At 42.3% G+C, this 18,825-nt stretch overlaps 1 protein-coding gene across 1 annotated transcript in view; it reads right to left on the reverse strand.

Annotated features, from left to right (window-relative positions):
- Window positions 1–18,825, reverse strand: part of AACS (acetoacetyl-CoA synthetase) — a 44,134-nt gene that overhangs the window by 18,772 nt on the left and 6,537 nt on the right. The window contains exons 3-6 of the mRNA XM_017734699.1: window positions 15,607–15,710; window positions 12,475–12,595; window positions 9,382–9,495; window positions 3,134–3,231 (exon numbers count right to left, since the gene is read on the reverse strand). Of these exons, the coding sequence (XP_017590188.1) occupies window positions 3,134–3,231; window positions 9,382–9,495; window positions 12,475–12,595; window positions 15,607–15,710 (437 nt within the window). The remainder of the gene's footprint in view (window positions 1–3,133; window positions 3,232–9,381; window positions 9,496–12,474; window positions 12,596–15,606; window positions 15,711–18,825) is intronic.

Below are 18,825 nucleotides of genomic sequence, written 5' to 3' on the forward strand. Positions count from 1 at the left end.
CCACTGTTTTTTAGCAAAATAAATTGATATTGAACACCCACAGATTACCAACAAAAGATACCACAGCTCCTTTACAATCTCTGCAGCACAACACATTCAAATGCTAAATTTTCAGGTGTCTCCTCCAGCTTACACTGTGTTCAGGAGTTTACCACAGCTATCACCCTATTTGAGATTAAAACCCTTCTGGCATTTACTTTTTTCCATGTACACTGCATGCAGCAGCCTACCAGAAATGGATCTTTTTGTAGTCAACAGCAAGAAGCAAATCCTTTCAATAAAAGCTCTCAACACACAGGTTTAAACCTCCCTAGCTCCATTACTTGAAGCATTAAGAACCACAAGATTACACAATACTGTAAAATTGCCAGTTAGCTGTTCAAGAACAATCTCCTAAATCATGTTGCAGAAATCAGACTTGAGTCATCTGCTTATTCTTCCCAGCATTCTTTATTCTTCTGGTTTCTATTTTGCCCTCTACTTTGCAGCCAAAATGAGAAACAAATTCTTACCAAATCAGAAGATGAAAGCAAAAACATCACAATCAACTCATCTCTGTTAAACTCCTTTCCAAGCTGGGCTGCTCAGCATTGCAAAAACATCTGCTGCAAAAGGACAGGAGTCCTGTCCTGATGATTTCCCCATGCTGTCTCCTCAGGAAAGCTCACTGAATACCACAGGTAAGGTACAGGGATATGGCTAAATATAAATGTGCTGGGAATGTCACTTAACAGCTTTCCCTCCTATCAAAGATGTGTTTCCTTTTCCTTGTTCACCTTATAAGAAAATACAGTGACAATGCACTGACATTCAAATTTATCAATTACTTTAAAACAAAAAAATCACCAGAATCTGTTCTGGTGACAGAAGAGGTTTTCAAGAAGCCCCTAATGTGTTACCTAACAAACTCAGAAATGGAGATTTAACTAATACATTACAGTTACTCTCTCAGGGAGTATGAAGTCAAATTTCCTGCTTCTTGGGTATATTCTCATACCTCCTTCTTTCCAGGAACAGACCAAGCAGCCACACACGTGCTGTGTGCATTTATATGTGTGTACATATCCCCATGCTGAGTGCAGAGCACGCACATCCCATTTCCATGCTGCCTGATGTTTAAAAATTAAGACCAATGAGCACTAAGGGTACTCTAAACAGAAGAGTCAAATCTGAAGAGAAGTGTGAATCAGAAGCAGAGATGGCTCCAATTCTCAGGGTCCTACCAAATCTGCTAACACACCCAGTTAGATTCATTAGCACTGGCAGGACCAAATCCCACAGGGCAGCCTGATACGATACAAAGGCAATACAAGCAGATGGAACATGTAATTGCTGCACTGGAACTTTAATCCAACCAGATGGCCCAGCAAGGAATTCCTTCCATAAAAAGCTCAGGTGTAGCAGATATGGCTCATTCTATTGCATGAGCTTCCAGTTCAGTCCAAAAAATTGTGCAGTGCCCCATGAAGGGAGCTGCACTGACTGTGCTGGAGCTCACCAAAGGCTCCTCACTGGGAGGAGAGCTTCTTTATAAACTTGTACACCCAACCATTTCTCATGCACAGGCCACAGAGCACCACTTTCCCATTAATTTATGGAAATGGATAACGGAGTAGAGAGATGAAGCAGCAGCTGCCAAGAGTGGCATTGTGCGTGGGAGGGAGCTCAGTGCTTCTCTGACAGCAGACTTCCTCAGCGCTTGAAGACTTTAGAGGGATGGCATTCAGAGCCTGCAGTGTGTAGGCAGTTCTGAGGAGTGGCATTTCTGAGCTTCACAAAACACACATACACAATTGGACTTAAATGTTGAAAATGCTACATTATTTCTCCGAGCACAAAAATCCTTGTTTACAATTAACAGGACTAATGCAACTTCACAGAAGGAAGAATAGCTTTTCCTAAGGGTGAAAGCCAATGTCTCTGAGGGTCTCTGCTTATCTCCCTCAGGATTTTAGGATTTGAATTCATGCCAACACACACTGCCAATGGAAAATAAATGATATTGATGGCACTGCAGCTCCAAGGCCAAGTTTCATTAAAAAGCTATCAGAAAAAACTAAAAGCTGGGCACTGAAAACAACAGCACACCAACATGGACAGAAAATACACCAGTCCTTTGAAATGCAGTAAAGTGAACAATCTTCCCCCAGATAAGAGTTCGAATCACATTGCACAGAAGACACTCTATACCATTCTATACATCATTTTCTGAGCAAGCAGAAAATATTTGTAGAACAGATTGATCATTACATGCTGTAATGATTTTTTAATCATTTTTTCCCTAGTGATACACCCTCAAGTGTAAGAGTGTGGAATGCTGCTGCCCTCTAGCGCTAATCCAGGAAGGACTGTTCCATACATTTTCCCAGCCACGGGGGTTAAACACTGAAATTGAGGGTATCACCTAAAAACATTGCTCTCTGCACTGTGCAATGCACAAACACTACATTTTGCCTGTGTAAACTTTTAGATAGAAGAAAGGTTCAATGCCCCCTCTTAGAAGTGGTTTATGTGTGGTTGATGTGTCCTAAAAACTTTCTGAAGGAAGCAGAATATATTGCCAAAGCTTCCAGGGCACATCAGTTTGGATGTCATGATTTCACATGCAGCATTTATTTCTAGGACAAAAGAAGTTAATCAGGTTAGTGATATTAGCATGAAATTCCCCGCTGTGGGCAAATAAAGCCTTGTGGAAAAGACCAACCAAGGTGGTGCTGAGTTCACCCTCACAGGAGGCAAAGGATGGGACTACTTAGGAGTGTGGAAACTGGAGTGTGGCTAAGCAGCCCAGGGCAGGATTCAGAAGGAAGAGCCAAACCTTACAACTCTGTTGCACTGCTGCTCATCAGCATATTTAATAAAATAAAAGCTCACCAAGACCATGGAGTCCATCTGAAAACACCCCAACAGTGAGTAGCTAAAGCCACTCAAATCACCAAGCTGAAAATCAGTAGTGACAACTGAAAGCAAGAGGGTTTGTGCAGCTCTGGAAAAGCTCCGGAGTACTCGGCTGTGCCAGGAGGTGGCAGCAAGACTGAAGGGAACAGAATCCATCTGCCACCCGAATTTATCACCCTGGCATTGGGCTGAGACACAGCGAGGGCTGTTCTGCACAGGCACTGGGGCTACTCACGTTAATGCCAAAGTCTGGGGATGTGGAACTCCAGATAGCACCAATGCTTGCAGCAGCCAGCATTGCTTCCACTGCATGGATGCTGTTGGGCAAGTAACCTAGGGCAGAGGTAGAGTGGTTAGAGATGGAACAACACTAAAAACATCTATATAATGTATACAGTAAACAGATTTTAAAAACGCAAACAGTCAGTGTCACACCTTGAAGCCAAATCAGTTACACAAAGAATTAGTAATAAATCCATTTATAAAAATATTTGTATCAGGCTTTTTATCTACAATGTTACTCCCAATTTACAAATGTTCCTGCTTAATTAGGAGCTTTCCAGAATAAGAGGGCAGCACACTGAAAAGAGTAACTGGGAGAGAGTTAATGGGATTGATTAGGGTACCCAGAGACTAAGAATACAGCAGCATGCAGGGGAATAGAACAAGGCTGTAAGAACAGCCATTAGAGAAAGAACAAGCATCTGTAAGGAACGATTATAAATAGCTCAAGAGCAGAGATTCAGCTTCACAAAGCTAAACGTTGTCTGGTAGACACTGCCAGAATCTTGAACACAAACAAGCAAAACCAGTGTCTCAGCTGATAAGGGAGTAACAGAGTGGGACAAGCCCTGGAACATTCCCACACAAATGTGGCTCTTCAGGTTTCTCTCATTAGCTTGCAGCAAGACTTCAAGATTTAAATTCAATTTATCACGACATACAGAATAAATTAATGTCAAGAAAGTCAGTTTAGTTTCAGTGAGCTCCATTTGAGCAACTCTCCAGAAGGTGCTGGGTGGCTGAGTCTGACTCTGCACTGCTCAGAATCCAGCCCACAAATGAAAACATGCAACTGGAATTCACAATCTACACTGAGGAGGATCAAAGATCTGGAGTTTCAGATCACCCTCTTTAAGCAACCTAAAAAATGTCCAAGTACTTTAAAAAAAAAGCACAGGATGGGCTTAATTGCAGTACTCTGACATCTAACAAGAATTCTGCATTTTAAAACAAAACTTAAATGGCAATAAAAATCCTTTTCAACAGCAGTGGTGGGCACTGAGATCTTGGGCTGCAGGTGCACCACAAGTATCTACCAGACAGCAAACACTCACCAGTGCAAGGCACTTCTCAAAGAAGGATATTGATGGATGCACTTCTCAGGACAGGAACTAGCATCACAGATCTCAACAGAACTTTCTGCTACATTAACATTATCAAGTAGGAGGGTACCAAAATGGATTTTTGTGAGGTTTTTCTACACAGCTTGAAAAAAATCCATCGTTTTTCAACTTTGTAAAAAGTAAACTTGAAAATTAAGCTTTGAACTGAGATTTTTTCCTCATGCAAAAATCCATGAGATCAGTTTCTTAAACCAGCAGTGCCACTGCAGTTACTGAAAGCTGCTGTGCTTTTGGGAGCAGTAACTTTTAAAAGAGCATTATGACTTAATCCCAACCATTTCTGGAAAACACACAACTGTGAATAAAAGCCTCATGCCATGTTAAGATAAAAATTACTCCCTAGAACTGCCTACAGCTTACAGTGGTTTGTTCAGTGAAGTTCTTAAACACAAAGTGCAGCAACAGCTCATGCCCATAAAAGCATTATTTATTTTGCTATTTTTCCCTTGGGGTCAAGGTTTACACAAGACACAGTATCCCAAAATCTTTGTGATTTTTCTTGTAAGACAAATACACCTCTCTAAATAATTTGAAATGTATGAACCAGAACAGATCAAAATGTCATTTTGTGTGACGAAAGCAGTTCTTTAATTGATGCCAAATATTTCCACTTGCATTTCTTGGATGGGATCATCAGGGGGCCAGAGTGCAAGGAAAACTGAAAGATCTCTCCCTGTGCTTTGGAGCAGTTGTTACTTTGCCACAGCTTACAAGCTTCAGGTCTGTTTTAAGCAATTCTCCTTTTCACCACTCCTACACAAAAGCCCTCAAGGCAAGAATACAAGTGTCTGCTGATTATTGTGAGCCAGACAATTAAATCATTACCTTCATTTGTCAGCTGGCTTTGAGGTAGTGTTTGAGTCTTGGAGGATACCAGCCAAAAGTGCCCAAAGGTACAAAACACACAGCAACTGACTCTGCATTTCTGTATCTTTACCCGATCCTGAAGCCTTGCTGCTCTCTGGGATCTCACAGATTTGTCCCAGCACCATCCCAGATAAAAATATGGGTCTGTTCTGGCTGGAGATCCTCCAAACACAGCAGTGTAAGAACTCATGTTCCTTTTCTTTCAACAGCTAAATGACACAAACTACTTTGCCAGTCTTTCAGATTGAAACTGAATTCTCATTTAGAAAGAAGTAAAATTATAAATTTTTTTTCTTTCTCTCATATCTGAGATTCTCAAGCTGATCACAACAACTGCCATGTATGTACAGCTCCCTGCATTTGACTATGCCCCTCAAGATACCAGCACACTCCTCAGGGCACTCAGTGGGCTGACACAGGTCCCAAGTGCCTAAAACTGGAGAAACAGGAATGTTGCTGACAAAGAGGATGAAAAAGGCAACTTCTTTAGCTGGATTAACATCAGGCAGGAGTCACAGAGCAGTGACCTATGTACAGAAGCTCTGTACTACAGAGGAATAATGGTACTGCTGATTTAAATATTTATCATGTTTGCTCATATATTTAACTAGAAACTCCATGTTCCCTGATATAACACTGCAGCTAAGGATCAAAATCAGGATTTGCCAGCATGGTAAAGGCTACAGAGGGTATAACAGTATCTCTGCATCTTCTTACCCCTTTCTTGAAGGTGGTAAGAAAGGTGGAAATTACTTTCTGTTACTAGAAGGAAAAGCATCTTCCTACTTTGGGTGAACTAGAAAGCAAGTGAATAAAGGGCTCAAAACACAGGAGCTGGGAACTCATCAAGTAGGACTACCAGAGTATGACACACAAGAGTCCCAGCAGCAGTCCTCCTGAATTATAAAAATGTATACAGTCTCCAGAAAAACAGACATGAAAGCTTTACCTGACACATAAAACCTGTGAAGTCTCTAAGCAGGACAAGTGGTATTTTAAAAACACTGCCTGGGTTTGTTTTTTTTTTAAGAGGCACTTACAGCCTGATCTGCTCAGGACTGTAAGTGCCTCAGCATTTTCTGTCAGTTGCTATTTGCTTAATCTAGCACACACCAAGATTACAGTTACACACGTTCATTTACACTGCAGCACTTTACCAAGAGAATAGGTAAATACTGTAGCCCAAAAATTTCATCTAATCGTGCCAAAAACCATTGCAAATTCTAATTTCTCAGAGTGCTGAGAACACATTCCATGCAAGCACCTAATGCCTTCATAAAGTTTAATAAAGGTGTACTCAGAGGCACCCAAACATTCAGTTATCTGCATGGAGAAAAAAAAAAGTCAACAATTGAACTGGGACCCTGCATCAAAGATTTTGTCTGAGCCTTGAAAAGAACACACCAGAAGACTGAAAATAGGGAGCAGCAACTAAAATATCTTCTCACTGTCTTATATTATGGAACTACACCAGCTCTCAAACTGAACAGAATTCAGAGAACAGACTTCCAGTTTCCCTTTTCAATGTTAACACAGCATTTTGTACTCCTGTAGGACTTGCAAGTGGCCACCCTGGCTAACATTACTGCGGCCTGAGACTATTAGTACCATGCTAATCTTCTTACAAAGCTAGCTTTAAAACCCACGTAAGCAACCAGGGCTAATACAGTTGCTATAGATAAAATACCAGCTCTAAACAATGTAATTCACTGATGTTTTGTTGAGGATGTTTTTGTGTGGACACATGGGGAAGATCAGATTGTTTTTAACTGCTGACTTGTAACAGAGCAAAGCTGGCAACAGGGATAAAGTAGAAGCAACCAGTCCAGAGAGGAGAAACATCATCCCAGGTTTATTTTATTCCTGTTTCAGTCATTGTTATTTGCCAAACAGATGGCCAGAGGGAGACCAGGAGTACCACACACACGGATCTGTGCAGCTTGCAGGGGGTACTGTATGCCTCATCCAACTGTTCAAGCATCACTGATAGTGATGCAAGACATCTTTAGAGGAAGAAATATGTTTCACAACACATCTGCTTCAATTATGTTCACTATTAAGTGCTCTCAGTGATGGAAAGGGAAGACTAGGATGAAATCAAGCTGAAAAAGTGCTGACACCATTGCCTGTCCACCCACTCTCACCCACCTCCAGCTTCAACCTACTATTACTGTCATGATGCAACCATAAATTGTATTGAACAAACTAGGGGATATGTTAAGCATAACGAGAAGTTAAAGCAGTCTTGTCTTAGAGGCAGCAAAGCATGGGAGATGAAACTCACAGGAAAACAACAGTAATAGTCTCATGTAATTCTAACAGCTCGAGATTTTAAGGGAAAGTGTCAACAAAGGGTATCACAACCTGACAGGCTGACTACATGTCAGGCATGAAGTTCATAGAGTATCTCCCTTCTATTTAAAAGCTGATTTTTCAGAAGCAGTACAAACAGGCCCTGTGTTACTACTATGAACCACAGCAAGAATTGCCTTCCCCTCTGCCATCTGCTCTAAACTGGAACAAATTACATCCCCATGGATTCTTACAAGTTTTGGAGAGCCTGATTTTTGATACCACCCAACACTTATTGATTCTTCCTCTGTCCCCCAACTCAGTTTGGGAAGCTTCAGCCTCCGACTGCAATGTTACAGTTGAGCTCTTCCAAGGACTGCCAATATCCTCTGGCACAGCACAGAAACATAAGGAAGAAGTTGAGGTACCACTGAAGTATTAACACATTTTTAAAGTATCAACTATGGTTTTTAATTTAAATAAGAGGTAAGCCAGTTGCCAAAACAAGAAATATTAAAAAATCAGCCAGCCTGCAGTGCTAAACAAAACAGTTGTTAACTAAAAGGAACTGTTACTAAAATTATAGTAGCATTATTAGCAGCACAGGCTACAGCTATATTATTTCAAGACCACGTCTTCTCCAGCTCAGAGTAAATTTTCCCTGCTGTTGCTGCTCAAGAAATGGTCAGATATGAACATGACAGCATTAAGGTTGAAAATTGAGATAAAATTAGAGCATCTTCATTCAGACAAACCTTCTTAACTTCACTGTATGGTTCCTACCTAATTAAGGATTTAGCTCTAATTCCGTGTTAAAAACCAAGCCACCAGCTGTGACAATTTAATGTTTGGCTGCCAGTTCCAGAGAATACTCATACCATATGCAAGAAATGAGTTCTGCTGAGTAGATTTACATTTCCAGGTCATAGCTGTGGGTTTAAAACTTGGTTTTCAAGAGACAGGTTCAAGTTTGTAGCATGCAGAAAACAAACCAAGAGATTCATCACTTTGGGTTTGCATCATGTAAGAATTTACACACACTTATTTAGGATAATGGCCAAGTGTCACTCAAAGAAGATGTGATTCCAGCAGAACAATGACACACACACCAGCAGAACTGCCAGGTAGGAGCCAAAGAGCCTCAAAGATGTTGCAGTTCTGACTTGCACTGCCACAGACAAACTGAAGAGTATCACAGAGCACACATAACAGAGGTGAAGCAGCTCAGCTGGAAGATCAAAACCAGCAATTTAGAAATAAATGTAACTCCTTTCCATGCCTGGACTACATACTGGACAAGCTGTTCACAGGACAAAAACCTGTTTATATAGAAAAACACACATGACAGCCTTGTGACAGGAAATATTACTGCAGAAGAGGGATCACAGGGTTCTAACTACTCATCTCTGCACTGGTGACTTGAAGACTTATTGCCCACCAGCTGCTCACTCCCACCATTCTGGGGGCAGGACAAGTTCTCTCCTCCAGACCTGCAGCTCACAGAGCACTGGGGCCACAGGGTCAGGAATTGCCAGTGCCACCAGGACAACCAACCTTGGACCATCATTTCCCAGACTGGCCCACACAAATCTGCTAGACCTCGTGACTCAAGGCCCAGCTAGAGGCAGAGTCTCCATCCCCTCTGCTCCCACAGAGGGTTTCTGAAGCAGACCTCTGTGCATGAAGCATTCTCCTTCCCCCTTCAGGGCTACAGAACCTGCAGGCTAATCCAGGTTCCTTCCCTCTACAAACGCATTTCCTACAAATGTAAATACAGCAGCATAAGAGCCTTTTCTTTGGAATGTTTATGTGAAATTTTCTGTGAAACACTATTTCATGGTCATGTTTCTGTAACTGACTACTCACTTGCACATTTCAAAAAAAATTCCACCTCCTGTCCCTTAAAAAAATTACTCACCCACAACTCTGTCTCCTACTTTTACTCCCATCTTCCTCATGGCTGCAGCATACAAAGCTACAGCTTGTCTCAGTTCTTCAAAAGAAACTTTCAGGATTTCTTCTTTGCCTTCCCCTGAGGAAAGAAAATTAAAGCAACCAGTCAGAAATCAGGCATTACAACAGGTCTAGTACAAACAACTAATTCTCAAAGAATAGAAAGCAATTTTAAGAGAACAGCTTCCAGTAATATTTATACTTTTGCTTTTGAAGTTCTTTTACCAAAGCCTCTTCTTTTTAATGGGAATCAAGTATTAATCAGTGGTATTTGTTCATTAGGCATGAGGACATTTCTAAAGACAAACATCTGCAGAAACACAAACTGAAGAAAACTGTGTGCTCTCAAAGAGAATTCATGGTAAATAGATTGCACTCACCAGGGCTAATTTATAACATGGTAAGAACCTCATTTTCCCTTTTTGCTCAGTTTTCTCATTAGGTCTGGGAAGCAGCCCCAAGCTGCCAAGTTCAGGTTGTTACAGCAAGTCACTGACTAGAAAATCATGCACACACAGGCCTGACTTCCACTGTGCTTTGGGAACATCTGCCTTTGCCAACACAGTACAAAGCAAACAAACTGACCTGGACTCCATTCACCTCTGAAAAGATCTGCAGGGTGTTTTCCCTATTGTACTGAATGTCAGATGTTACATAAGCTGCTAATAAATCACTTGTGAAACAAAATGAACAAACCTGAATGTTATGAAAGCAAAAATCTGTCACCTTAAAGTCCCTTCCTGTACTTCCTCAGTGGGATGCCTGCAAACCATGTGGCCTGTCCTATTTCCACTGTCCAGCACTTCTTATGAAGACACACATGCCAAGGCCATCACAGGAAAGGTGAGCTGCACACCCCGCTCCTTGAAGGACAGCTGCCATCAGTCTGATTGCCTTAAGCAGGGAATGATACTTTTTACTCTTCTGCCTTCTTAGATTTTCACACCAATAAATCTGGACTTACACAGAGAAAGGGAGCAGGTCATGATGTAAAACAACCCAAGTCCCTGCTACATGCAGTTCACAAACTGAGCAGGGACTGCCAACAGAGCCTGTGTTCCCACAGAACAACAGGAAGTGAGACACTGATCTTGCTCCATGATTAAAGCCCCAGGAGAAGGGAATCACAAAAAAGATTCACCACGGGAGCCAGTGACAAGTGAAATTGTTTAGGAAAGTTACATTTACATTCCTATGCCCTATGACAACCACACTGCCCCCCCACAGAACCATCCCCAGTGAACACAAACCTGGCCCAGGCCCCCAAACCACCACTCTGACCTAGCAGCAGGGAGTTACCAAAAAATACGCTGACTTAAGAAGTGTTAAGAAGATTAAACACAGCAGAAGGTCACAAAAGAAATGCAGGTGGAAGTCTGTTCACCACAGAGGAGCCAGTTGTTCATTCCAGCACTCATACAATAATCAACTAGAAAATAATTTTGCTCCTTTTGCTATCACCACCTGTGATTATGTGACACACAGCAGTCTCTGGTACACCCCATGACTTCCTAACAAAAAGGACCTACAAAACAATGTAATCACATGTCAAAACAAGCAATTCACTGAACTGGTAATAATTCCTGTGGTAATTTGAAGTGACAATATTTAACTCCGCTTTCTCAAGTTGCATGTTTAGTTTTTAACATTAACAAATCAATCATATCAATTCTACACACATTTAGAGTTGACTCATTAATCAATGCTTGGCTTTCAGGTGCTCCACAAGATATACTTAACTATATTGATTTTTTTTTCTCTACTAAATAATACATAAGAAACTTTTCTAACAATCTCAAAATCTGAAAGTGATGAGTCCATTACTTTGAAGCCAGCTTTTGGTTACAAGGCTCACTTCCATCAGGCTTTACCAGATCAATTCTTATTCCACCAAAACTGGGTCACAGATTTCACCATTCTCTTTGAACTGGTAGTTGATTTTAATGTATGTATGAGATCAGAGAGGTTTCTTTCAATACCTCTCAGCAGTGAAATGCAACTGATAAGTATTTCTCCAGCAGTAAGCTTACAGAAGGTGATGGTTGTCTCACACGGCTGTTCAAAAACAATTTATTTGTAACTCAGAAATGGGTTCCCATGTACCTAAAACCAGAAACTAAGATTTTTAACACCTACACAATCAATGCAGAGTTCTGCATCACCTTCTCTGCTAAGGAGCTGCAAGGCCTCATTGTTCATTGATAAGCTACTAAGAAGCATCACTGCTTGGTCAGCCTCATGATAAGGATTAGGTCCAGCAGAAGGGAAGCCCAGAATGCAGCTCCCTCTGGAAGCACTCACACACCTGCACAGAAGATAATCCCATCCAATAGAGATTAGAACTGGTTTTTAAAGTTACCAAAGTCAGCAAACAAAAGAAAAAATTCTTTTCTCCATGTCTTAGCATGGCCATCCTCATGAATATACACAGATTTTACAATGCTCAAATCTTCAATGTAACAAAAATTAAGACTGAGCTTTAGTGTTCCAGTAAAGTAAGATTCCAAGTCTCCCATGCACATAACTGCTGTTTGTGTTGTCAAAAGCAGAGTTAACTCCTACCTAAAGCCCATGTAGTTCTTAGTATTCCCAAAATAAAAGGCATAGGAAGAGGGTGGGAAGGACACTACCAAGCTACAGTGCCAAAATGCTTCCTGAAGGCAAGCAGCAGGTGAGTGTTCCCAACAGATGTGAAATAATACCTCAAATACCCAGCACTCTTAAACACAGCATGACCTCCACTACCTTCATGCAGTAATGTGAAATAATACCTCAAATACCCAGCACTCAAACACAGCATGACCTCCACTACCTTCATGCAGTTGAGCACATTCTAAGAAAACTTCATTTAGCTTGCCAAGGACTTTCCAGAACTATCTATATTCCCAGAACACGTTTTGCTGGGTTTTTTTTGCAGCCCTGTATCAGATTGTGCAGTGTTACTGACTTTATCACTTTTTTCTCCTCATCCAAACCAGTTTATTTCCACATTTCATCAGAGCTGTTTCATAAGGCCTAGTCCTGTGGGCAGCAAATACAAGGCATTAATTTTCCTTACTTGCTGCATAGAGTGCAATCTTGTCATTGTCCTTGTGCTTCAGGAGATTCTCTGCATAGTTCAGACGGCTGCCCTTGAACCATTCTGGGACATCTGCAATACTCTTGGAGGTATCCACCACCTGAAAGAAATAAATCATTCATTCCTGGAGAACTGTAATAGAACTGCCTTTTCACAGCACTGTACAGAAGTCAGCTAACTACTGCCAAGCTCTTTGCAGACTATTAAGCAAGAATCACTTCTCCCAGCTTACAGATGGGTAACAGACACTGAATCCTGTAATTAGAGGCCTGGGACTTTTAATTATTTGTCAACTGTCACAAGCAAATACGTGATTACAACAAAACTAGGGAAAGTTCCTCACTGACAGTTCTACCTTTGGACCAGCCTTTAATACACAAGTAAAACAAACCACTGACTACACCCAGACCAGGAGACAGATCCACACAGACCTCAGCAACACTGGGGGTTTGCCCCAGGAACACCCCAAACAGGGACTGAGCTGCAGCACATGGTAACTCTGCCAGCCCACACAGCCCAGCCTCCCTCTTAGGAAAGCGTGAGCATCCACTCTTCCCCACCGTGAGTCACAGCACACAGAGACCAACAGCAGGAACTCACACAATGGTAATTCAAAATAATCAATTGTACAGTCAAACGTAACCGCAGAGTTCCAGCTTTTTACTCAAGTTCCCAATTTTTTAGGATTAAGAGGATCCAACAACCTAATAAACCCATATTAAGTAACTCCCCACTAAGGACTAAGACATGCAAAGAATTGAAAAATCATCAAAAATATGTTCAGTTGAAACAAGTTCCCTCATCTTGAACTAATTAAGTTTCAAAGTATTAAACTACCCCTTCATAAGTCACAGTTAAGACTAACTTTAATAATAGGTAAAGAGCCCCTTAGCCACAAGTCTAAATTCCTTCCAAAATGTCCCCCTGCTTTGTGATTCAGCTGCTCAGCAGCACATTTATCCGGAAATCTTTAAATAGAAACTTTTTCTTATAGTTGTGTTTTTGAAAGCTTCAGTTTATACCCCCAGGTTCTCTCTCATGCATTGCACACACATTACAGAAACAGAATTCCTATAGCTGAGTGAAAGGCTCTTCTGACAGCCAAGCAGAGCTCAAAATACATCCCATTCCAGAAAATCTAATGGTTTTGTGCTTTGAGAGCAGTGTATGTATTCCTGGAGGCAATCTTAAAAAATTCATGTGGAAGTGCACCACTGCATTAATTTATTTCAAATGTATTTTCTAAAAAAAGGGAACTCAGATTTCTTTGCTCCTAACAATCAACAAGAACTGAGTTATAACATTTATATTTTATCAACTCAGGCTGCACAAATGATTTTTATACTAACATATATTACTGCAGCAATTAGAAGCTGCTCTTAAAACTGACTCATTTCTGACTTCCTCAAATTGAAGAAAAGTGAGCAGAAAGTTTTCAGCATTTTCCAGGACAAGATCCAACATAACTTTTTTTCTGAAGTGGAAAAAATCCTTCACAGACCTTCAGTGAGCTCCACTAGCACAAGGTGCTGGACTCATACTCCAGTACTTTCTCCCCCAGGTAACACCTGTTACTCCTAGTTAAGCTCAATCTTCAGCAGTGGTTACTTTCGTAGATGAACAACATGATCCCTCCCTTAGAGGCCCCTCCACAGGGCCAACAGGTGTCAGGTGCTCCTCATAGCAAAAGGAGAAATTCAGACACATCCTTCATTTAAAAACAGCTGCTTGTAACTTGACATTCCAATGCCAATGCTGCCATGCCAGTACAGCTCTGCACACTGAAATACCTCTGTTCATGTCACAAGTGACATAGATGACAACTGCTACAGAGCAGCATCAGCACATCCACATCACATCCTTAAAGCCTTTACTAGGATTAAATAAAATACTGGCTGCTTTTATGCTATGTACACAAGGTTTTTATTGCTTTTCTTAGAATGACCTCTGGAAGTAGAAGCTGTTCCACTGCTTGGGAACAAGAGTCAACTCTGTTTCATTAAAAATTTTATTTACCTCAAAACAATGTTTACTTCCAACAGACAGCCAGGATCAAGCTGTAAGACACTTGAAATCAAACTTTTCAGCCCTCTAGCTACCACATACCAGCTCAGTTACTCTAACAGTTCCCAGAGTTTAAGCTAGCATCTACAGAAAATGTGAAGATTAACTGTTTATAGTGCTCAGACCACACACTTCAAAGCAGGCTAGCTCTTACACTCTTGCTGCATTCACTCTTCTGAAGGGTGGGTCACATAAATAAGGCACTTGAGAATGCAGTTCCATGGCAGGAAGAACCATTTGATCTATCATATCAGTACAGAAATCCATAAAACAGGAAAAGTCAAAAGAAACTTACCAGTCCCCTCTGCAGGCCTGCCAGTACTCTGAGGGTTCTGGAACAGATGGACTCCAGGGATTAAGACAAGCCCAGTCCTCCCTACTGAATCCCAGGAAGGTTCCACTGCATCAAGCTTTTCAGGTAATTAGCCCAACATCTTCCTCAGATGGAAAACCACAGGGTTGATATCCTACACCAGGACTGTACAAGGGCTCCATCTGCAGAATCTGCAGAGTCACCTTTATTCCAAGGAACTCTGTGGTGCTGTCTGGTGTTCCACCCATGCCTGCATTCAACCACCACCATTCCCTCAGAGGTATTTCAAGCCTACACCTGACTGCAGAGCTTCCATAACCAGTTCTACAAAGCCAGAGTAACAGGTGTGCTTACCAGGTAAGCTGACTCAGGGAAGGTAAACATGAACTTGACAGCATGCCAGCATTTACAAAACCAGGATGATATTCTACCAGCACAATCCTAAGGCAGAAGGCAGTGCATTGGCAAACTGCTCACAAGCAGCCAGGAATTACAAGGTGTGCAAGAGCACACGACCACAAGGACACTACAGCAGAACTGCTTAGGATAACACCACTCAAGAACTTCACTGTCCTAAAGTGTACCAGCAACTGAACACCACCATCCACCACACAAGGAAATCCAGGACTAGACAGATTCCTCTCATCACTTGCCAGAGTTTAAGAACAGGTCCAAAAAAAAATCACTATTTCCCCTTTGTGTTGCACTTGCTGCAAGAGTAGCACTGAACTTACCTCATCATAGAGGCGAGAGCAGACGATGTTACTGTATTTCCAGAATTCTGCCCAGAAGTCTGAGTAGGATTCCACTGACCACTGGTATAGATCATCATAGTTGGCTGGAAGTAAGAGATACATGTCAGCATCATACAGATAATTACAGGAATCTAAACAAGCTACAGTCAGGGATATCCCAGATAAAGAAACTTTGTGGCGAAAGCAATTAGGAAGATAACTCTGACAACCAAGTAGATCGCTTCTGCTCAAGGCAAGTGACAACAGAACCACCGAGAGCCTTCCTGAACAGATGGCACCACTTCACCTGACTGTTAGGAGCCATTTGCCACCACAGACAGCGACCCTTTCTAATAACTCCATTCAATATCGACACACACTCCCCTGCCATCAGGGCAACCGAAGATTAAACAAGTCCTGCTTGTTGACACTTCCACTCCCTATCGATCAACATGCTTTCACACAGCAAAAGATAAACAAGGCTTCCTGACAAGGGGCATTTGCTGTAAGGTCCCAGTCTGGGGCCAAAGGCCTCTGATAGCTCAGTGACACAGAGATTAGATGCACTTGTTATCCAACCATGGTATCAAAATCACTGCTACAGGAAGCACAGCTACTTTTCAGTAAATACGGGGTCTGACAGACTGCAGCTTATCTTTTCATGCTGAAACAGAATGAATGAAGTCAAACAAGACGTCTACTAGCTAGATATTAAAACCATAACCTGCCATTAAAAACACAGAAATAAGCAATTTAAATCTTACATGAATGTGAGACAGACAAAGTAACCTGAAGGATGCATAGCAAACCCCACAATTCAAACTAAATACTGAAATTTAGTGTGTAGAACAGTTCTAGGTATGAATAACTGAAGCCAGCTCCTCATCACAAGCTTGGAAGTGACATTTCCTCATCATGTCCACATTATCTAAAGCTGTGCCAACAACCAATTAAATCTGAGTATCTACCATCAGTGACAGTAAGTTTCCTGCTCTGCCAACTGTTCCCTATTCCGTGCTTTCAGCTAAACCACTCAAAGGCATTTTTGCCAATTATCTCTGGTTTGCTGTCCTGTTATCCAGCCAATTGCTGCAAAAGTCATCTTTGCAATCCCTTTCCTACAAGGGGGACATCTTCCAGCTTTTTAACAGAAAAACATTCAAAGCCATCTCTGCACTGTTACTCACACTTAGCCACCACTTTGTTCTCTCCCCAGCCAGTCTGCCCCTTCTACATCTTACCCCACCTCAATCCTTTCCATCAGAGTGAAATTATTCCCTAGGGATTACTGATAAGACAAGGCAAAGACTCTTCTCCATAATGCAGATTTTATCTACACATTGCCCAAATCCCGACCTCTACACACTCTTTTTACACTCCACAGAAGCTTCTCATCACTCTCCTCTACTCCACACATCAGCTGCACAGAGATAAGACCTGACACAAGAAGAATTTAAGTTTCCATCTCCTCCTTCAAAACCCAGCTGTACCACGTGCTCCAAATCATTTGATACATGCAAGAAGCTACAGGTCACTACTAATTTGGTTTCTTAAAGCATGAATAGCTTATTCTGGTTTGTCTATACAGTTTGCTCCAAATAAGCTTCAGCATGCAAGTCCTTCAGGGCACAGGCCTGTTACTCAACAGTCAAACACTGCATTTTGTTACTACATTTCCAGGGCCCAGCAGAACCACTGTCTAAAGGGCTGTATTACCCTCAGCTCTCCTCAGAGTCCACATCATAACATTACATCAAGCATCCATTCTTTGTTGTGAATAGCACTCAGTGTAAACCTAATGGAAGCTGACAAAGGTTTCTATATATATATACACCCAGAAATCCACCTTCAAACAGAGAAAGCCACTTCCAAGTAGGATGGAAAGAATTCTAGTTGTTTCAGCCATAAAAACAAGCAGCCCCTCAAACTGCACTTGCTCTTGATCATATGAGTAGCAGCTACATCACATTCCACTCAGGAGCTGGCTAAAACCCTGGAGTAACTTGCTTCCCATCCAGCAGGAGAGTTAGATACTACACACTTGGATACCAATGGGAAATCACCAGCAGGCAAAATAACGACCTGGCTTACCCACATAGTAATCAAGGTGAGGAGTTGTTTTCTAGACATGAACTGCCAGAAGCACTATTGACACTGCTACCACTCCAGAATGTGTCTGCTCATACCACTGACATCTACCCCGGACTGACAAACTTCCAAGCCACTTGCCAAAACTACTCCTTTCACCCCTCATCAGACAAATGATTACAGGAAAGCTACACAAGAAACTTGGGCCCCAAATACTTAGAGAGAGCAATACAAAATAAACTAGTCAGAACCAAAGGGTCTGACTGCCACATGCACTGAAGTTTACCTGGGTCATGACATGCAGCTGAGCCCACAGAGCCAGCACCACTGATTCCAGATAGCCTGGAGACACAACTTACAGCCAATAGTTATGGAAAAAACAACACTCTGAGCTGGAAACACCTCTAGACATCCAACACCTGCTGAAAGCAGGTCTCCTTTCAAAGGCAACAGGTTGTTTCCAAGTCAAAGAAGCACATACCTATTCACAGCCACACAGGTATTTCTGAACAAGTACAACGCAGGGATTGCAGTTCAAGAGCTGTGGCAGATGCACAGCAAAAACTCCTTACCTTCCACCACAGAACAAGCTTATGCATCACCGTTCGCCTCCCAGCATACCTGAATATTACAAAACACATACTCTTCACAATGAAAGATGAACAGGGCCATAACTCCACTCTCACACACCTCTGCTGCTGAAGCATCACGCTAGGGCTTACACTCACCTCACAGCCATGGCGGCAGCGATGCCACCCTCCCACATCCCTTTAAAACACTAAATCGCTCCAGTGCCGCTCCCAGCCCCAGAACTCCCCGCAACACCGGGAGCCTCCGCAGGTAGCGATGCCGGCGCTGCCTGGGCTGACATCCAACCGCAGCACCAGGCACAGATAAGGCTGTTTGTATTTCCCATCGGCACATACCTTCACACCAGCGGATGCTGCCCCAGAGGCCTCTGGCTGAGGCTCAAGCACAGCATCCCACCCGCAGCCCGGAGCACTATGCCCACCTGCCCCAGGTGCACCCAAGGGGTGCGAGACCAGAGCGGCAGACGGATGGCCCCCAGACCTTCCGTGAGCCCACAGTAAGGCCAACCACCGAAAGGCAGAGCCCGGCAGCCCCCACAGT

Source organism: Corvus brachyrhynchos, unplaced genomic scaffold (assembly GCF_000691975.1).
Source record: "Corvus brachyrhynchos isolate BGI_N302 unplaced genomic scaffold, ASM69197v1 scaffold114, whole genome shotgun sequence".
Classification (NCBI taxonomy): domain Eukaryota; kingdom Metazoa; phylum Chordata; class Aves; order Passeriformes; family Corvidae; genus Corvus; species Corvus brachyrhynchos.